The 21,885-nt window shown below is 33.2% G+C and overlaps 2 protein-coding genes across 3 annotated transcripts; one reads left to right on the forward strand and one right to left on the reverse strand.

Moving 5' to 3' along the window:
* Nucleotides 1-12,623: 12,623 nt before the first annotated feature.
* Nucleotides 12,624-18,465, forward strand: LOC112702038 (protein MEI2-like 2). Of its 2 annotated transcripts, none has more exons than XM_025752896.3 (13): nt 12,624-13,034; nt 13,683-13,744; nt 13,850-13,993; nt 14,088-14,560; nt 14,693-14,851; nt 14,932-15,048; nt 15,222-15,373; nt 15,499-15,590; nt 15,703-16,651; nt 16,762-16,846; nt 16,931-16,999; nt 17,429-17,608; nt 17,708-18,465. In XM_025752896.3, the coding sequence occupies exons 2-13, from the start codon at nt 13,699-13,701 to the stop codon at nt 17,810-17,812; spliced, it is 2,571 nt and encodes an 856-aa protein (XP_025608681.1). In that variant the 5' UTR covers nt 12,624-13,034; nt 13,683-13,698; the 3' UTR covers nt 17,813-18,465. The 2 variants fall into 2 exon arrangements, with proteins under 2 accessions (XP_025608681.1, XP_072055092.1); XM_072198991.1 differs by having other exon boundaries at nt 12,751-13,034; nt 13,687-13,744.
* Nucleotides 18,466-19,071: 606 nt separating this feature from the next.
* On the reverse strand, nt 19,072-21,469 carry LOC112702039 (ribose-phosphate pyrophosphokinase 4). The gene is made up of 7 exons (XM_025752898.3): nt 21,177-21,469; nt 20,588-20,903; nt 20,165-20,260; nt 19,961-20,029; nt 19,754-19,882; nt 19,499-19,595; nt 19,072-19,409 (listed from the first exon to the last, which is right to left on the reverse strand). The coding sequence occupies exons 1-7, from the start codon at nt 21,320-21,322 to the stop codon at nt 19,276-19,278; spliced, it is 987 nt and encodes a 328-aa protein (XP_025608683.1). The 5' UTR covers nt 21,323-21,469; the 3' UTR covers nt 19,072-19,275.
* Between the last annotated feature and the right edge of the window lie 416 nt (nt 21,470-21,885).

Below are 21,885 nucleotides of genomic sequence, written 5' to 3' on the forward strand. Positions count from 1 at the left end.
CTGGAGTTAGGAATAGAGTTTGGCACGATGCAGCAGTTTAAGGATGCAGTCAGAGAGTACAGTATTCATATAGGCAGAAAGATATTTTTTCTCAAGATTGAACCACATAGGTGCAGGATCATCTGTTACAACGAAACTTGTCCATGGGAAGTTTATTATGCAAGGAGAAACCAGCCACCTAGTTACCAAATAACAACATTGGTCGATGAGCATACATGTCATAGGAGTAATAAAGGCAGGTTAGTCACTTGTAAATGGATGGTGGAGGAGTTGATTAGCAAGATTAGAATTTGTCCTAACTTGTCCCATAGAGAGGCTCGAGATATGTTCAAGGTTGAGTTTGATATATGTGTCGGAGAGAGGATGATGTTTAGAGCAGTGGAGAAGGCTAATGATGTCATCGAGGGCACAGAAAAGGAACAATATTTGAAGTTAAGGACTTACTTGAATGAGCTGCGTAAGGCCAACCCAGGATCCACTTGCCGTATGAGCACAACCCCACAACAAGAAGGGTTGCCTAAGTTTAGAAGTCTATACATCTGTCTAGATGCTTGCAAAAGGGGATTCAAGTAAGGATGTAGGTCTTTCCTATGCCTTGATGGAGCATTTTTTAAGGGTTATTTTGGGGGGCAGCTGCTGACAGCCGTTGCTCAGGATGCCAACAATCATCTATTCCCAGTTGCATATGGAGTAGTTGATGCAAAAACAAAGAAAAATTGAAAAGAATTTCTAGAGTATTTGTTGGAAGATATCGGGGATCATAGGCAATTTGATTGACACTTCATGTTTGACAAGTAGAAGGTTAGTCTATAACTTGTGTGTTCAATTATTTTATAGTATATGATGTCTAACTTAGTTATTGACATGGGCTAATTCCTGCTCTACAAGAAGTTATGCCAGGGGTTAATCATAGGTTCTGTACTATGCATATGTGGAGAAATTTTAACAAGCGTTGGAAAGACCTAGAACTTAAACAGTTGCTATTTCAATGTGCAAGGGCACAGACTGATAAGAAATTTAATGAAGGTATGGATGCCATCAAGAGAATTAATACTTCTGCCTAGAAATATCTGTCTACGTATGATCAAGAAACTTGGTCAAGATCAAGATTTTCTACTTGACTTAAAGTGGATAACATAACGAATAAAAATGCTGAGTCACTTAATACAACTATAGTGGGTCTAAGAGGCAAGAGCATCATAACCATGCTAGAGGAGATTAGATATTATCTCATGAAGACTATGGCAACACACAAAGATGCATTCATGGCCCACACGGAGAAATTGGCACCTATCCAAACGAGCATATTGGAGAAAAAAAAGAAGGAAGAAAATTACTGGGAAGCTCAATGGGTGAGAGATGATGACCACAATGTCTTTGAAGTTAGAAGGCATGGTCGAACAGTTCGGGTCAACACTCATGAAAGGACTTGCACTTGTAGAAAGTGGCAACTGACAGGTCTGCCGTGCTGTCATGGAGTTGCTGCAATTCAAAGAAAAAATCAACGACCAAAAGATTATGTCAACCATTGGCTGACTATGGAGGCATACAATAGAACATACCAATTTCACATCAATACTGTCCCTAGTCAAGAATATTGGGCTGATGTAGAGGGGCTACCGTGTCTCCCTCCACCTTATAAGAGGCCAATAGGAAGGCCTACAAAGAAGAGAGCACGACATGAATCAGAGACAGAGTGGGAGCCAGTACAAAATCAAGAGGAGCTATAGAAAAACAAGTTGTAAATATTGCAAAAAGGTAAATAAAAACTCACTTGTTCCACAACTCTTGCTGTTGACTGTTCTCATCTGTTGATGATTGGAATGATGTTGTCTTCGTAGGTGGGACACAATTCCAGGATCTGTCCTGATAAGAATACTCATGTTACAGTTGAGGAAGATGAAAATGCACAACAAGCACCTCAAGCAAGTCAGCCGGCAACAGGAGAAATTATGCCACCCAAGGGCTTACAAGACATGTCAGACTCAAAGCAGGAGATGTTTTCGGAGAAAACCATGGATGCAGTCGAAGAGGAGCTCACCCAAAGCCACCCACACTCTGAAACTGATGAAGAGGTAGGCCAACATGAACACATCCGGTTCAACAAGTCATGGTGAAGGAAGAAGAGCTGCCAGATCCAACCCTGCAAGGAGAGCACCAAGATCTACCAAGAGTGCTGCAACAACTCCTAAAACTCCCTCCAATACTGCTGCGGCTGCTGCTGCATCTACTAGCAAGGAAAGAACCAGGGTAAAGATGCCTATTAGGAGACCCCTCTTAGCCCAACCGATTCTGAGGCCCACAGCTACAGCTCCAGCAGTCCAACCCAATGTTAGGCCCACATCTCCAGGTCCACCAGCTACTCCAAGGCCCAACCCACTATTTAGGCCCCTACAAATAAGGTCCATTGCACCTTCTATAAATGCTGCTACTGGTTCAGGAGTTCCAGACTCCACAAGGACTCTACTTGTGTTAAATGAAATCATGAATGGAGCATCTAAAGCAACCACTTCTAGGTTCTCAAAGTTCATGCCAAATCAGTCAGCTTGAAGGAGACTTGGCTGTATAATTACTTCATCTTTTGGGTTATAAGTTGATATTTAGTTGCAATGATTTATCTAGTTTTTGGGTTGTATGTTGATATTTAGTATGGTTGGTTATTGCCTTTTGTTGAACAATTTGAGTATTTTGGTGTCTGGTATTTTGGTTGGAACAATTAGTGCATATGCTTAATGTTATGCAGACCAATTATTTCGGTTTTAATCTTGTGCTTTTACCAATTTTGATTTCTTAGATCTATTTGAAATTAGTTAACATATCTCATTTACCTTTTTAGTTAGTTGCACTTCACTCCATTCATGCTTTGTTAGTGATGCAATCGAATTCAAGACACAGATCCAATTCCTTAACAAGTGAGTAAATAGCCACAACAATGTCAACATAACTTCTACGCAACAATAACACATAACATTCATTAATAAACCCTGTCCTACATGCATCTCTTGTCCTATCTAACCAAACAAATCAAACTTATACTCAAACTCAGTACAAGTCCACCTAGAATGAAACACAGAAGCAATTCAACTCTCTTCATCTGCTCTATCAATATCTTTCGATCTCTGTGTGCGTCTCAGTCTCAACACTGGTAAACCTCCCTTTTAAGACTCTACATGCATTGCATACTACTGCGCCATTCTTAGAGCATTCCTCCACCCAGCAGATTTCTCATTAATTTCGTCCATCCATTAAAAATAACGGCACCTAGTGTTCTTCGTCTGTCCAACACAAAAATAGTTCATCAAGCTCAATTGTCAACGGGGGGACAAATGAAGCAGAAAAATTATACATACCTTCCACAGAGAACACCTGAAAAACCATCATCCTGGGTTTCTCCTCGTATTCGACTTCAAGGCCACCACCTGAAGACGGCAGAAGCATGTCCCATTATATGACTTGCTCACATGTTCTTCGAGTCCTTCAGAGCTACAACTTTCCATAGACTGTGTTCTTCGATTACAACTGGACATGACTCTGCTTCCATCATGCATGGCAATAGTTAGGGTTTTGCTTTCTACTGAAATTGGAGAAAACGTTCTCACTCAATTCTATATAAGGAGAAAAGGGATTGAGATCCTAATACGGATGCCATGTTAAAATTTCGTTTGCCACATCACCAAGTTCCGTTTAATGAAAAAGAATTCTCATCACGATTGAACAGATTTGTAGTGTTTTTAAATTTTTCGAAGATATAATTATCATTAACAAATATTAGAGTTATTTATGTCAACGTCTTACAAATTCAGGGACATAATTAATAATTTATTCTATAATATATTAAAAAATTTAATGGCTGAAGTAGTATGAGTGAACTTAGTTTTTTGGTTTTTTTTAATAAAATAAAGTTGCATGTTAATTACTAACCAATTTAAATGTTGGTAAAATTTGTCTATTTAAATAAATATTAAAAATTATTTAAAAATAAAACTCACATATAATTACATTAATATAAAGTTAATAATTTAAAAATTATAAAATAATAATTTAATTAATTAAATATAATAAATTATTTAATTATTTTTAATTATTAATTATTTTATATAAAAATAATTGTATATAAATTTTAATTTTATTTAATTATATATATATAATAATTATTGATCAAAAAGTTTTTTTAAATAAAATTTAGATTTAAGTTAATATTTCAACAACTGAATAAATTGAACATGATTTGTATATGTTTGATAATATATAATGGATATAATTAGTTTAATTTGGCCGAAACTAATTATTATGCATTATACGTAATACGTGATTTGTTTTTGTTTAGTAGGAATGTATATGGTTCGGTCTAATTTAAAGATTTGGTCCGATTCTAAATACTTTTGATATTATTCATCTAGTTAAACTATTGAGAGTTTAACTCTTACTTTATATATATATAACAATTTATTAACTAACGACAGACTATTAAATAGAATTCAGACAATCCATAAACACTTTTTACTGTTTAGTGTTTAGTTAAAAAGTTAAATACGAAACTACACTACATTACTATTCAATATATTCAGTTTTGTTATTCACGAAATAAGATTGCGTGCTTTCGAATGATAGACTTTAGAGCCATTATAAATAATAAAATAAATATCAACATCATCTACAAAGGAAATTTCATTCCTCTTTCTTCATCTTAATAATATTTATTTATTACATGCATGTTTGTCGATGTATATAAATAAATTTAACCATATATCGATCCTTTCATTACAAGCTATTCAATTTACTGATAATATAATTTCCTTTGTACAAAAAAAAAAAATAATGAGCCATTGAGGTTGATACACTCCACAATCATAAGCGGCCAAAATGCTGAATTTAATATCCGAGTCTTTTTGTAATTCCTTAATTATTGATTAATAACGTCACGTTTTTATTATATATTATTTTGAAATTATATTTAATTTTAATGAAAAGTAAAACAATGAAAATAAAGAATAAATTTATCCAATTGAATATGTGGTGGACTATAATTGGAAAGGAATATGAAACCTCAATTGGAATATCCAAGTATTTCATTATATTCTATTTGATTGTACCACTTATGATATTATCAATTCAAACATGGTATATATATTTCTACATAACATAAGGATATTTTTTTATTTTTTTATTTTATTTTTATAAAAAATATCTTTAATTTTAAAAAATGAAAAAAGTAAGCCCTTTATTAATGAGAGGGAAACTTCTATATGTTAGATACAGTTAGACCCTACATGAAAAGCATAGGGCATAGAAAGGATTAATGCATGTACGATTGATATAAATTGAAAAAAATAAAAATTTAGATGTAGAAAAAGAGAGAAATAAAAATAAGCATATGCTTAGGTTAACATCATGTGGCAGAGGAGAATATACGGTGCTGCCGCATGAACCGACGGAGAATGTGGGACCCTTCCTCCATTGTCGGTTGCACTTGCACCTACCAATAATCTCTTAACATTGTCAATAAAGAAATTAAACTTGCTCAATTCACTTGTTTATTTAAATAAATATTAATAATTTAAATTATATTTTATATATAATAATTTATGAAATAGAAATAGATTTTTAAATAAAATTTAAATTTATAACGAATTAATTTTTAATTTGTCGATATTAAAAAATTACTGTAGACACCAAAAAACAATTAAACATAAAGATTATTAGAGTTAAAATTAAATTTATAAATTTTAAATAAAATATTTTGAATTTTTTATTTTTTAAAAAATAATATATGTATATACTTACATTTGTATCTATTTAAAAATTAAAAAGATAATTAAGAAGTGAATGAAAATTCTCAATTGTTACCCTTCCTCATATATTGTTTTGTTTTATGTAGGTTAATTATCTATTTGCTTGTTTAAGAAGTTTAATACACTTTGTTTAAGATTTAATTATTTTTGTTAATTTTTAGTTATAGTTTAAAAAAATTATAATTAAATTTTCATTGGATGAATTTTTTTGAAAATATACAATAATGTTAGAATATTTATTTTTAAAATATTTTATATTCATCCAACATCTATTAAATACAAAAATGAGTATTTAAAAAACTTTTCTGAAATAGTTGCCTAATTAAAATTTTTTATTTGATATAAAAAATTAATACTAAACTTTTAAATCAAAAATTTAAATTAAAAAATTTGTAAAATTAGATTTAGACAGTAATTAAACATTTAGTGTGTATACAGTGTCCATTTGTCATATATATGTAGTTGAGTTTATATGAAAATCCTACTAATTAATAATAGACATGAATTTGTAAGAACCCTATGACTAAATGCTCACTAACAACTTGGGAGATATATGTTATTATTGTTGTTGTTGAATGTTTTTTCCCTTAAAATTTTATATATATACAACGAGGAATGTTAGGAGGTCAGTAAATTTTATAATTTATAGTTATTAATAGTATAAGATTTCATCTAATAAATTAATAGTGTAAAATTATTCACTTTTTTCTTATTGATTAAATACTGACCAAATTTCAATAAAAATGCCTGCTTCTAGATTTTCTCCGTGCACAATAACACATTATTATTGTATGTCATTGTAGAACGAAATTTTCTATTCATAAAAAATGAATATCATAATAACATGTTGAATCAATAACAATAATCTTAAATAGTACACAAGATATCTAAAACTTCAAATACAGCCTTATATGTTTTAAAAAAGAGAAATACTGCTAGATTAAATTAAAAAAAATGATTTCATGATATAATATTGATTTCATAATATGTTATTAGAATTTTTATAGTCTAAAAATTTATTAGAGTTCAATCATTATTAAGTCCAAAAAATAAAAAATTATACATATAAAAAAAAAGATTTGAATTTTCTAAAGTTTGAATTTCACTTTAGAGAGTAAAGCGTGATTTTTTATCCTTGAATAGTTTTTCTTTCATATTTATTTTTTGTTCCACCTATAAAATTAATGATAAAATATCACACTTTATTCTCTAAAGTGAAATCCAAATTTTAGAGGATTCAAATAATAAAAAAAAAAACATTGCTTTGGATAAAAACCCAACTAACATTCACTTAGCTTGTACATGAGCCAAATCCATGATTACCATAAGAATAATATGCAATATATCGATAAATTATAACTTATAAATTTTAAATTTTAAATATATTATTATTAAGATGGTTAATTGAATATCAAGATTAAGCACACTCTATCAGTTAGTATTAACCTTAACATAATTATAAATCTTCACAAATACTCAAATTTCTTTTATGATAAAAATGTATGTATTTTAGATTAAAACTAATAATGTCATATTATATTTTTATATTTAAATTAAATTAATATTTTTATATTATACGATATTGTTTGTTTTAAAATAATTTATTATGATATAAATATGATCTAATTTTTATTAAATTTAACTTTTAAAAATAAAATTTTATTACTTTAGTATATAAAATTTATATATACTAATTTTATATAAGATCAACCCTATCTGTTCCGGATCACTTTGGGATTAGATGAAAATAGACCCTAGCCTTTATAGGGCCGGCCGGGCCCCTACCCATAAAACACCCCTACTTTCTATGATAAATTCAGATATCCCTTTTAGGTGATTTCGGCCCATAGGCTAACATTCGTCATAATGTTTTCTGGTATTGCTAATGTTGCGAACTTTAAATCTTAAGAAAATGGATGGACCTAAAGAAAGCCCAATTGAGAAGAGGCCCACGGAAAAGGAACCTATACAAGCACCTCACGAACCCAAAAACTATTATCTTGATGGTAGGATCTAGGATGTGTGATTGATAGGTTGATAATTTAAGAGTTGGCAATTGTTTGAACTGATACTTACTATGAATGTTTATTATTCCTCGGCAGGAGGATGCTTCTGCTATCAGAGCTGCTGGAAAGGCTTGGTACCAAACCATGGTTTCTGACTCTGATTATGCCGAATTTGACAACTTCTCCAATTGGTTGGGAGTTTCACACTGAACTTCATCGAGTTCTATTTAGATTTTTCATTTTTGGATTCTATTTCTTTGCAGTTTTGATAAATCAATTATATTGTTGGAGAACTTAGACTTTAGCTGTATTAAAAAATTGTAATTTGGTAGATTTGGTTTCTTAACAATTTATATACTCAACTTGCCCTTTTTCAAATGTACTCTGAAACCCTCATGTTTTTGTTGTTGTTGTTGGAAAACAGTTTAATTTGAGAGGATTGGACTTTTTGTTCAATCCAATTCTCTTATCTTCTCTCCCTCATTTCGGTGGATTTTTTTTCCTTATGTCGTTCCGAAAGTAAAGAATTGTGTTGTGTTTTGGGCCTTAGAGCTGTTATATGTGTTGTGTGACTCCAAGAAAGTTTATTGGGCCCAGGTTGTTGGTTCAGTTCCTGACCAAAAACAAGTGAGAAACTTAAGACAAAAAAAATGTGAGAAACAATCAATTTGAATTCGTCTGTTTAAACCAGTTTTGGGAATTCAAATTCCCTTTGCTACATTCAATAATCCATTATGAAGAATTAATCTTTTACCTACTAGGATAATGAGTGCGGGAAAAAAATTCTAATGGAATATGCTTATGTTGACCGAAATTATTAAAGCATATGCCTAAGTCTTTAATATGAATACGCACCTGTGTTACCACGCAAAAGGTCTATGAATACCGGAGATAGACGCAAACCTTAGAGAAACATTGTAAAGAGTCTCATTAAAATATTATATTTTAAAACATTATTTAACATTTAACCTTATATCGTGCTCTAACTTTGCCAAAATACAATACAAATAGGATATATATTAAATTATAAAATATAAATAAAATATATATTAAAATAAATTAAATTATAAATATATTTATGTATAAATATATGATACCTAATTTAGTAATTAATCTTTTATGTATATGTAACGTTATTTTTTTTCCAAAAGTGTAAGAGTTTTTATTATTTACAAGGATGAGTAGTTTGTTTTTCTACTATCAAGAAAAATAATATATTTTTAACTTTTAAACAAATAAAGAGTAAATATTCAACTCAATTTTATGTGTATTTTTGTGGTTGGTTTATGTTTGGTCTAATATGATCTAGTTTAGTATGATAAAAAATAAGTTCAAATTCAAACTCTTTTAAGATTTAAATGTTTTAATTGGTCATATTTAACTTTATAAAATAGTTTGTTTATCCTCTTAAGTTGACATAGACCTGTTAAGATATATAAATATATAATTTTAATATATTAAAAAATATAAGAGTGAGAATTTAAACTGGTATCATTTGTTTTATTTAAAAATTTTATTTATTAGACAATTTTTTCTTTCATTATATATATATATATATATATATATATATATATATATATTACTTGATTATTATTTTATTATTTTTTAATTATCAGATTTTTTAAGAAATTTTAGAAGATTCTATACCACTCTATCTTTTTGTGTTGTGTATGAAGATATTGGCATGCTTTATTAGTCATAAGGTTGATTTGGATTTATGAAAGCCAATTGCTGTTTCTAAAAGGGGACCAAAAATATCCGACTAAATGTTTACGGATGACTGGCTTTTATTCTATAAAACTACAAAGAGATAAGTGCAAAATGTAATGTTGATTTTAGAAACTTTTTACAAAGTATTTAGGATGAAGATTAACGTGGACAAGTCTAAAATGCTTTACTCTCCAAGAATGTCTCTGCAATAAGAAAAGAGCTTTTTATTAGGGTGTCCTCTATCAGATTTATCCAGGATTTTGGCAAGTATCTTGGGTTACCCTTAGTCATTGTAGAGTGATTCGTTCAACTTTTAATGGTGTTATGGATAAGATTCGGAGTAAACTAGTAAGCTGGATAGGAAATTTACTCAATCGGACAGGTAGACTCTTCTTGGTTAATTATGCTGCAGCCACTATTCCCACGTACCAGATGCATGTCTCTATTTTTTCCAAAGGGATCATTGGTAAATTGGAGTCTATGATGAAGATTTTTTTTTTTGAAAAAGACAAGTTGATGAAAGAGAATTGAATCTTGTTAGTTGAAAAGTACTGATTACTCCAAAAAAAAATATGGAGGTTTGGGATTAGAGATCCTTATTGTGTGAATTTTGCTTTTGTTGAGAAGCTAGTTTGTACTTCTTTTTTTATAAGCCAGACAAGTTATGGATCCAATTGTTGGATGCCAAATATCGATCATCTCAATATAACTATTTTGATTGTTCTAAGAATAAGGGCTCTCCCATTTACATTTGCAGGAGTCTTTGCAAGGCTTGAGAAGTGTTCAAGGATGGGTTTGCTTGATATATTGAAAATTTGAATCATAATTTTTGGTTTTTCGGTTGGAGAAGAGAAGGGCAGTTATCTAATGAGATAGATTATGTTCACATTTCTGATTCAAGCATCCGAATATAGGATATCTGGTCGATTGGTAGGTGGCATTTGGATACTCTTTATTCTCTTTTATCTCAAAATCTGAAAGATAATATTCTTTCTTACAATCTAAATGTACAAGCAGGTCCGGAAGTGGGTTGGTATTGGTATAGGTTTGTCAAAGTCTAATGACTCACGCAACAGTTACTTGTGGTTGTGTAAACAGCTGTTTGGTTGGGAGGAGCGAGAGAATTGGCTTTGGTTTTGGCGCCGAAAAAGAACAAGTGTTTGGCTTGGCTATGTCTTAAGGAAGCTCTTCCTACTGCAAATTTTTGCTTTAGAAAAGGAATGCTGTCATCGGATAGGTGTCTAAGATGCATTTCTAGTTAAGAATCGGTTTTACATTATATTCGAGATTGTCCAAAAGCTCAGCTTGTATAGCATAGGTTAGATATTTCTTGTCATCCTCTGAATTTGAATAACTGGTTCTTATATCATAGCATAGAGCATCCATTCAAGTTCTTTTCGGGACTTTGGTGGATATAGCGAGTAAGGAATAATGACATCTTTAATCTTTATGAGACTTGACCTCCGGAAAAAGTAATTTGTCTGGCTTTAACTTCAGAAAAAGAGTTTAAAAGTATTTTTGAATTACAACGTATGTCATTCACTTCTATTCTAAGTGGTAGGGGTGTGCATGGCCCGGCCCAACCCCAAACATTTAGAGACTAATTTGGTGTGATTTTACCGGGTTTAGGGCAAGGTAAGGGTCTCAAAAATAGATCCGGTCATTATTTCGGGTCGGGTCTGTGCCATAGTTCGGGTCACCCAAACTTGGCCTGGTGGCCCGGTCATCATGCATAAGTAATATTTTGTGTTATTAGTGATGGATGATGGCTATTCTTATGTAGAATTCAAGTATTGTAAACCTTAATATTTTGTGTTATTAGTCATTATAAGACTATAAGTTAATGTTTTATGTTTAAAATGCATAAAACTTTAGACTAATGCATAATATTGTGTTATTTGTATTGATTTAAATATTTGGTGTTATTAGACAATATTAATATTAATTGTGGTTATGCTTTAATTTTAGAGAAGGATTGATTCTTGTTATATTTTTCTAAATGAATTTTACCATGTCAAATAATGATTGGAGTCGTGAAAATTTGGATATTTTCACATGCTAACTTACAAGAAAGTATCAAGGTAATATAATGTTAACGGCCCGATTTTCACCCGATTTGTATCCGGTATAATCGTGTCCCGAAAGTGTGTAAGTTTAATCGGGTTTATGGTCGGGATCGGGTCTAACAAATAGGTCTGGTATATATTTTGGGTCAGGTTTGAGTCATATCAAACTCGGTTTTACCCGGCTCATGAACACCCATACTAAGTAGTTATTGAAATCCCCCATTCATTGGTACCGTTGAAGATTAATTATGATATTAGTTATCATGGTTCTGGTGATAGTGTTAGTTTTGCTTGTGTTATTAAAGATTGTAATGGGAGTTAGCAAATGGGGTATTTGGCAATAATTGAGAATAATAGTATTTTTCAAGGAGAATTGTTTATTATTTAGAGAGGATATCTCTTAGCCTGTGATGTGGGCTAACGAAATGTTATTTGTGAGACGGATTGTGTGGAAGCGTTTTATCTTATTACTAATCACCAAGATGGTTTTATATTTATTGATATAAAGAATATCATGCATTAAAATTGATGCGTTAACTTTTATTTAATTATGAGATATGTAAATACGATAACATATACCATGTCAAAGATGACGATGAGGTTACAAATGTAATTATTCACGCATAAAACTAAAATGTAATTCGAACATAATTTATTAGATACTTTGGATTTATGCTCCATCCCTTTAACCAATGATCAATGATTTACATTTTCAAAAAATTCTCTAAGGAATTCACTATTATCTTACTCAAATCTCAATTAAAAAAGTAATAAAATTTTAAATAATAAGAAGAAGTATTTTCAAAAAATTTTCTAAGGAAGTTACTATTATCTTACTCAAATCTCAATTAAAGAAAGTAATAAAATTTTAAATAATAAGAAGAAGTATTACTATTATTCTTTTTTATAAATATGAAATATCAATCTATTTTACGAGAAGAAGGCATGGTTGAATGTGGAGCTCAGAACAGCACTCGTGTCAACGGACCCCAAATCAAATTCTAATCTCTCAAAATTTTATAATACAGACAAAATTTGTTTTAAAAAATATAAAAAGAAGAAGAAAAAGAAAAACAGAAAAAGAAAAACAGAAATATCACACTTTTGTGGGCTCATCTCTTTCAATATTTTTTTTTTGAAAAAAATAATAATCATAAAAAATTTATATTCATAATTTCTCAATAAATATTTTCCTTTTTCCCTGTAACTTGTACTTGTTCCCTCCAATCATTTTCCTCCGTTTTCTCTTTTCTTTTCTTTTCTTTTCTTTTCTTTTTCCGGGAAAATCACTGTCACCTCTTTGCTTGCTCTGCTTCTCCGGCGGCACAAGAAGAGGGAGGAAGTTCAGCTTCGAAAGGAAATAAAAAAACAAGAAACAATTAATCTCTGCTTTTACGAAAGCTCTTCACTTTCCATTCAAATTTCCTCTGATCATCACTCTTCTCCATGAATTGTTGAAGGTAACTCCTCTGATATACTTTCTCTCTGTTTTTGTACTTATCAAGTTAACCAGTTGATTCAAAAGTTTTAATCTTTTGTTTAGATTTTAGTATTTTCATGCATGATCGGTTTATCTAGCATGTGGGTCTTCACTAATTTCTCCAAATAATTAGCTTGAGCTGTCGGTGAGGAAAAAGTTATATATATATATTTAATTTATTGGTCTAATTCAATCTAAAAGGTTGTATAATTATGCATGTGGTGCCTTGTGTATATTAGATTTTAACTAGATTGGTGTAGGAACTTGGTTTGTGTAGTTTAAGAAGTGGTGGTGGGTGGGGAATTGCATAATTAGGTCTGGGGCCAGGTGGTGTTGGTAGTTGTTATGATTAATCTAAGTCTATAACTATAGCTTGGTTGAGCTAAGTTGGTTTCGTTTTCTGGGTTGTATTTGGTTTTGACCTCTATGTTGACTTTGCAGTTTCACCCTTTTTGTGAAATGTTGAATGTAACGAAGTGTGAAAGTGGTGTTGATAAATGTGGGTTGTGCCTATAGAGATACAAAATGATTAATAATTGTGGCACTTTTCAGAATCTTTTTGTTGACTTTGAGTGATTTATGTAATGATGTCTTACTTGTTCTTTGTATCATTGGACTATTTAATTAGGAAGTGATTGGATTGGATGGACAAACATTCTGGGGATTCTGCGCCAGCTCATGGTGCCACAGGTGCTTCCTCTTACTCCATGTTTAATGCATGTGTGTGTAGTTGCAAGGACATAGAGATTTGTCTTTAAATTAAGAAAAGAAATAAAATTTCAGCTGTTTTTATAGGTTCATCTGGGATTTCCTCACTTAGTGTTGGTAGAAAGGTGGGAAGCAGTGCATGGGGAATACCACGTGGCACTGCTGCATTTCATGCATCAAGTGACACTAGCTTGTTCTCCAGTTCGCTTCCTGTTATTGGGCATGAAAAGTGTAAGCTTGAGACACTTTTAGTGATATCATAGACTGGAATCACCCAAAATGATTATTTGACCTTTTATGTTTTCTTTTTATTCCCAATATACAGTAAATTTGACTGGTTCGGGGCATTATGATCGATCTGCCGATGATAACTGGCCAAGATTAGGGAAAGTTCATAAAGATGATGTGGGGCAAGATGCACTTGAAGATATAGAAACAAAAGCAGCTGGAAAGATGCTTCCTGATGATGAAGATGAATTGTTAGCCGGGATAATGGAAGATTTCGACCTTACCAGGTTGCCGAGCCAGCTAGAGGATCTGGATGAGAATGATCTTTTTGGAAGTGTAGGAGGCTTTGAAATGGATTTTGAATCCCAAGAGAGCCTTGGTATTGGTATATCAAAGATGAGCTTATCTGATGGAGTTCCTTCGACGGCTATCGGTCAATATGCTGCACTGCCAAATGGCGTTGGAGCAGTGGCCGGGGAGCATCCTTATGGAGAGCATCCATCAAGGACCTTGTTTGTGAGGAACATCAACAGTAATGTGGAGGATTCTGAATTAAGATTGCTATTTGAGGTATTTAATTCTAACTCAATGCTTCCATCCACTTTATTTATTTCATAAATTTTATCTTTTTAATTAGACAATCATACATTGTTTTTTTGGTTTGTTTACAACTTTCAACACTCTTTTCATTTTTTCTTATAGCAATATGGGGATATCAGAACATTGTACACTGCTTGCAAGCATAGGGGTTTTGTAATGATATCTTACTATGACATTCGAGCTGCTCGCACAGCAATGCGTGCTTTGCAGAACAAGCCTTTGAGAAGAAGAAAACTTGATATTCATTTTTCAATTCCTAAGGTTTGATTCACATACCCTACCTTAGGTTTGACTAATTATTCATTGACATTATCTTTCATCTCTTTTTCTTCCGGTTTCAGGATAACCCTTCTGAAAAGGATATCAACCAAGGAACACTTGTAGTATTCAATTTGGATCCGTCAGTATCAAATGATGATCTTCGCCAAATATTTGGGGCTTATGGAGAAGTCAAGGAGGTAAAACTTGAATTGTGTGTATGTTTTAACTTTCATTGAATTGTTTTTATTTAGAACTGAACCTAAATTGTATCTAATTTTTCTTCTCTATATCTTAATGATATTCTTCTTTTATTAAAAAAGAGAAAGGTCTAGCACTTAAGAGTACTTGTAATTTGATCTTGAAATTGCAGATTAGGGAAACACCACATAAAAGACACCATAAATTTATCGAGTTTTATGATGTTAGAGCAGCAGAGGCTGCTCTTAAAGCATTGAATAGAAGTGATATTGCTGGAAAACGTATCAAACTTGAACCCAGCCGTCCCGGTGGAGCACGTCGAAAGTAAGTTAGTCCACAATTTTAGTTATCTTTTTTAATTAGTTTTGGGTTGGGGTGCTGATATTGTGTAATGAATGTTTATTGTAAATTGCAATGTCTCATAGTTGGTTGTATATTATCTCTTTTAGCTTGATGCAACAATTGAGTCAAGAGCTAGAGCAAGATGATGCTCGAACTTTCAGACATCATGTGGGTTCACCTGTAGCTAGTTCACCTCCCGGTAAAATATGTTATCTTGAAATTCAATTCTCTTTCTGGTGCTACTATCTAATTTTATAATTTTGAAAGTTATGTTCAAATTAGAAGCTAAGCTAGTTGGTACTTTTGCTCAGGTAACTGGGCACAATTTGGTAGCCCGGTTGAACATAGTCCATTACATTCTTTTAGCAAAACCCCAGGTTTGAATATTGGCAGCCCAATGAATACCAACCAAATGTCTGGATTGGCTGCAATTCTTTCGCCACATGCATCAACCTCTTCAAAGATTGCACCAATTGGAAAAGACCCTGGAAGAACTAATAATCCAAATCCGTTATTCGGAAGCTCTGGACCAATACAAGGAGCTGGCTTTCAGCATTCTATGTCCTTCCCTGATCAAAAAGTAACCGCAAGTCCTAGGCCTATATCTACTGTTGGCGAATCAAGTTCGAGTTCTTCGAGTATTGGAATGTTGTCTGGTCCTCAATTTTTGTGGGGAAGTCCAACTACCTACTCGGAACGTTCAAACACATCTGCTTGGTCTTCATCATCTCAGGGGCTTCCATTTAATTCTAGTGGACAAAGGCAGGGTTTCCCTTATACTAGTCGGCACAATTCTTTTCTTGGTTCTCACCTCCATCACCATGTTGGTTCTGCTCCATCTGGTCTTACTTTCGATAGGCAGTTTAGCTACTTTCCCGAGTCGCATGAAACTTCAATCAAGAGCTCAAATGCATTTGGGAGTTTGAATCATGGTGATGGGAATTTCTTGATGAACATGGGTCCTCATGCATCTCTAGGAGCTGGTGTTGGCCTTTCAGGAAATGCAACCGAAATTGGTTCGCCTAATTTCAGAATGATGTCACCACTGCCTAGACATGGTTCATTGTTCCTTGGAAATGGTTCATATTCTGGACTAGGAGCAGCTAACTCTGAGTTGTTAACTGAACGTGGTAGAACTAGGCAACCTGATAATAATGGGAACCAAATTGATGGCAAGAAGCAGTACCAGCTTGATCTGGACAAAATTATGAGCGGGGAAGACACAAGGACTACATTAATGATTAAAAACATTCCTAATAAGTAAGAACTGAAAAAGTATCATAGCAAAGAGATCACTATACTAGCAACCTGAGTATTGTGGTAACAGTAAGTCATATATTTAGTAATGTTTTTTACCTATTGTGATTAAGGTACACTTCAAAGATGCTCCTTGCTGCAATTGATGAGGATCACATGGGAAGCTATGACTTTTTGTATTTGCCGATTGACTTTAAGGTATACATATCCTATATATATATGTGCTTGATGAAGAAAATCGTTATGCGACATATTTATTAAAGTCAGTTCTCTCTATTGCAGAACAAGTGTAATGTGGGCTATGCTTTCATCAATATGGTGTCTCCTTCACACATCATCCCCTTCTATAAGGTCTGAGTTCTATCCAAGTTCTATCTATTTGGAAATTTGAGGCCATATGATTATCTCTATATATATTTGTGTGATATTGGTTTGTGATGTAATTATATTTGTAATTTTCTCTGCTTTACTAAAAATTTGAGACATCAGCCCCTTCTACAAGTTTTAAACCCTAATTTTCAACATCAAAAGGTCACATTTTTTGGCAACTATATTCAACTAAACTTATACTTGTACGGGATTAAGATGGATATGTATTTTGAAAAAAAAAACTATTTAGTATATAATAATTTGAGAAATGTTAGGTGACCAACATTTTTTCGTTTTATTAACATTACATTTGAACTAACAGTAGCTAACTCTCATTGTTAGATGAAAAAGTTATTTCTCTAAAAAATTGATGAAACCGGTGCTGCTCTGAAGAAGTTTGCATGATTGCAGGCATTTAATGGGAAGAAGTGGGAAAAGTTCAACAGTGAAAAAGTTGCTTCACTAGCTTATGCGCGAATCCAAGGAAAGGGTGCACTTGTGACACATTTTCAGAATTCAAGCCTAATGAATGAGGATAAACGGTGTCGGCCAATTCTCTTCCATTCAGAGGGCCAAGAGATTGGTGACCAGGTTCTGTTATAAAACGTTACATTCGATGATCAATCATTTCTTCTGTCTATATACGTTTCAAAGCGTTTATCTGACAACTTCTTTCCGCATTCTATCCAGGAACATTTCCTCTCAAGCAATTTGAATATATGTATTCGTCAACCGGATGGGTCTTACTCAGGTGATTTGTTGGAGAGCCCGAAGGGCAATTCGGATGAAAACTAGAGAAATATTAACTATGATATTATGTTCCTAGCCAATAATAAATGTGGTTCTAGGAGTGCTAACTAGTGCATAGCTAATCATCATAAGGTGTACAAAGCTAATTCGTCGAAATAGGTGGAAAGAAGTGTTTATAAGACTAAGGGTTTGTTCGCGAGTTTGAGTTTTGGAGGGAAAGGGAGGGAATGGATTGAAGGTTTTGAAGAATAAAATGGACTTGTCTTTATACTTCAAACACACCCTTTCCTTCCTTTCCTCTCTAAAACTTCAGCTCGCAAACATACCCTAAGAAAAGGAATTCTAATATGTTAATTGTTCGTAACGATGATCGAAATCGAAGAAGAAGAGAAGTTTGTTAATGTGTAGATAGGAATTGTCATTTAACCGGCGGAAGAGAATAACCATGCATGCCAGATTGTGCAGGATGACTACTCAGTTTGGGATTTGTTATTTGTTTTCTTTTTTGGCCATCCTTTTGCTGTGGTATGCAAAATGTGATTAATGTTCATATGGGTTGGGAGGGAAGATTTTCAGATGAAAAAGATAAGTTGTGTATAGAAGGGATGTAATTAACTATTCTGTGTCCACTGTTGTCATGTAACAAAAACAATGTTGAATAATGACTTGTATATATAATTGTATTTATTTCAGAAATTGTTACCAAAAATTTATATGCTTTATACCGTTCTTTGTTGTTTAAAGTAATGTTACTTCTGGTTATGTTATAGATGAACAATGATTGTTCTTTTTCAAATTTAAGGTTATAATGAAATAATTGTCAGCATGTTTTTCCAAAACTGAACTAACTTGAGTTGGTCGAGTGGTCAGCTCATTCGTCCGCTTAAACAAGTGTTGGGAGTTCGAATTCCGCTTTGTGCATGTAGCAACCCATTGGCCAGTGGCAGAGAACATATTATAATCATCAAATTAAAATTCAAGTTATAACTTCTTAATAGGTTAAAAATTATTGAAACAGCAGTATACCAATACACTCGGAAATTTTCCAATGGTATAACGTAGATAGCCTTAATAATTGCATAGATTCCGCCACTTTATCAATAATGAAGAAAAATATGATTGAGCCAAAGATATTTGTCATATACATTGAAGCATGGACTCCCAAATTGTTGACCATAGATGTGTGCTTAAGAATTAAGATACCATAGTTCAACATAGAACTTATCCATTTTCTGACTTAGTTTTAAATCTGATGTGTTTTCTGTGATTTGTAAGTGCGGCTCAGCTATTTCCTTGAATGAAAGTTTTTCTTCTATCAAAAAAAAGATAAGACGGATATGATTGCATTGATTGATGGGTCTTATGTTAAGAGTTGACAACCACAACTTAGTTCAGATTACAGTCCAAAGCAAGAGGAAATTCACACTTTTCACTGAGTTGGGAGCTAAAGATAGGATGTTAAACTCAAGTGAATGGAACATTATTAGTTTTTAAGGTAATGTTTGCCTTCAAATTTGTAGAGCATTAGCAATGGAGCCAGCTAAACTCAACACTTCAAAAGGAGCTTTGTTTCCTATAGCTTTCACAGTAAGGGGGCAAGAATCTGTGATCCAGAAGTGGGTAAAGGCTTTCTCCAAGCTTTCTGTATGTTGAGTCAAATGGCAACAACATTCAAATATATGTATATGATTTTGAGAAAGTATAACGTTGTTACATGATGCCATGACTAACCGTTTTTATGGAGGAACCGGTCCCACGATTGGTTAGGAAATACGCCATGGGTGACATAGGCACTCACCTTTGCTGCACCATGAGCTGCCAAAACTTTCTAAGGGAAATCAACAAGAAAAAAAGAAAGTAAGAAATGACAAGTTGCAGAATACAGACATCCATTGCTAATGCTATCTAGCATTCTCACATGGAGCTTTTGCTTTCCTCAAATTCCAATAATAAAAACCCGGGGATGGCGATTACTTAACCATTTACCTGACATTCAATCAGAGTGCTGCCGGATTGGACCAAATCATCAACAATGACAACATGATGACCAGTTGCATTGCCTTCCTTGACCCGAACTATCCTCTTGTCGCCCTCACGAACCTTGTTACATACCACCTACCACTTCGAAAGAATCAGACACTCATAAAAGATGAATTATAACTTAAACAGCTAGATTTTCCACAGAAGACACACCACTGAAAAATTATCGAACTGCTTGTGGAATCGCTTCCAAGCACCATCATCTGGAAATGCTATAACAACCTAGAAACAACAAGTTCAAATTCAGTATATTAGAAACAAGAAGTGAATCACAAGCAGGGCAATGTACCGGGCATATAATACAACAAATACTGCAAAGATTCAGGATAAAATGCAACAACTCTCAGGAGTACTCACATTATTAGCATCCGGAAGCTGACTCAGTCGTTGCTTTAAGAGAGGAATACCAGTCTCAAACAAGGGCAGAACCTCATCCCCAAAATAAAACCTCTCCTGCATGAATTTTAAATAAATAGTACAAAATAAATGAAAACAAAGAAACTATACATATGTTGATATGCAATGTTCAAAAGCCACAAGCTGCCATCAACAGTAATAAGTATCAACCCTAAAGATATCAAAATTCTAAGAAACATATAATATCCAAGAGTTCATCCTGTACTTAACAGATAGAAGTTTATTTACTGTATGGCACCAAAAATCCAAAAGGCAATGTAACCATGCATCCAACCAAATAAGTATATCAGCAAAAAACTTAATAATTATTCATAAAGACCTTAACTAAATCAATTTTAGGTTTAATTCATTAGCAATACAAACCTGCAAAGCATGAATATCATATATGACCAAACTGGTTGGGCCACCTCTGGAAATTGGGATGTTTGACAACATCCTTGCAAGGGTGAAGGCAGTTGCCACATCACCTTCTTCCTCCATGCGCTCGAAGGAACCGGTTGGAAAGAACGGCAACACCAATGTGAAGGAAGCAACAAACAGACGAGGGAGCGCATATATGACAGAAAGCTGCTCAAAGACATGTGCAGGAGAGCTGAAAGATGCCAAGAAAGCAACATGCTGACCTCTCAGCTCTTCTGCATTGTTTATATATATGTTTGGAAATCCATCCGCAAAAGACCTGAAAAAAGGCATAAATCTCATCACTTTTTCTTCAGTTTTAGTTCTTAAAACAAAGCAAAAGTCCATTTTTTTCCCCTATCATTTATGCATAGAAACATAGTAATCGTTGGTGATCATCAACCACTGATCAGAAACACTAAGAATGATGATAATAAGGCAAAAACAGAGAAACCCAAAATAAGAAATGGATAAAAGCAAGGAAAAAGTGCTTTTCAGAATGAAATAGATTAAAAAAAGGAAGCTGAGATTGTGGGAACAGGGAGAAAGAGACCTCCATTTGATATTCTGGAGAATGATGTGATCACAGCGAGCAGCAACCTTGAGAGCAAGGTCTTCACAGTCAAGTGAGTAGAAGAGATTGACAGGCTTCTTTGAGTTTGGAATGGGTGTGGGAACTTTCCCTTTCTCTATTGCCATTCCTTAATTTTATCAAACACAAGGTGGGCACTCCCACAAAGATTTTGTTTGAGACTTCGCTGACACAAGTGAACTCCTTATGAGTCTATTACTAAAAGCCGAAGGGTTTCACCAACAAATTAATATGGTTCCATCATTTTCTTTCTTAACAAAATAAAAAATGGATTTATTTATTTATATTTTTTTGGTCAGGGAAAATGGATTATTTTTATGAAGGCCCTCATGCCTCATCTGAACTGGGCTATGTCCGTTCAAACCCAAATCTACCCAAGACAAAAAAAAAAAATACCAAATCTACTTCAAAAGGACACTAATCTACCCCAAAAAAATGACATTAAAAATAGTTCAAAAAAAAACTTGGGTTGGTCGAGTGGTCAGCTCACTCGTCCGTTTAAGCAAGCGTCGGGAGTTCGAACCCCACCTTGTGCATGCAGCAACTCATTGGCCAATGGCAGACCCTCAGCAGACCCTTAAATGGAGTTCAGATCCGCGACGATTAGTTCTTAACCTGTCGGGTTGTTAGGTTGGAAGATACCGTTTAGGTAGTGGATGTTCCAATAAAA

The sequence above is a fragment of the Arachis hypogaea genome, chromosome 7, assembly GCF_003086295.3.
Source record: "Arachis hypogaea cultivar Tifrunner chromosome 7, arahy.Tifrunner.gnm2.J5K5, whole genome shotgun sequence".
Taxonomy (NCBI): domain Eukaryota; kingdom Viridiplantae; phylum Streptophyta; class Magnoliopsida; order Fabales; family Fabaceae; genus Arachis; species Arachis hypogaea.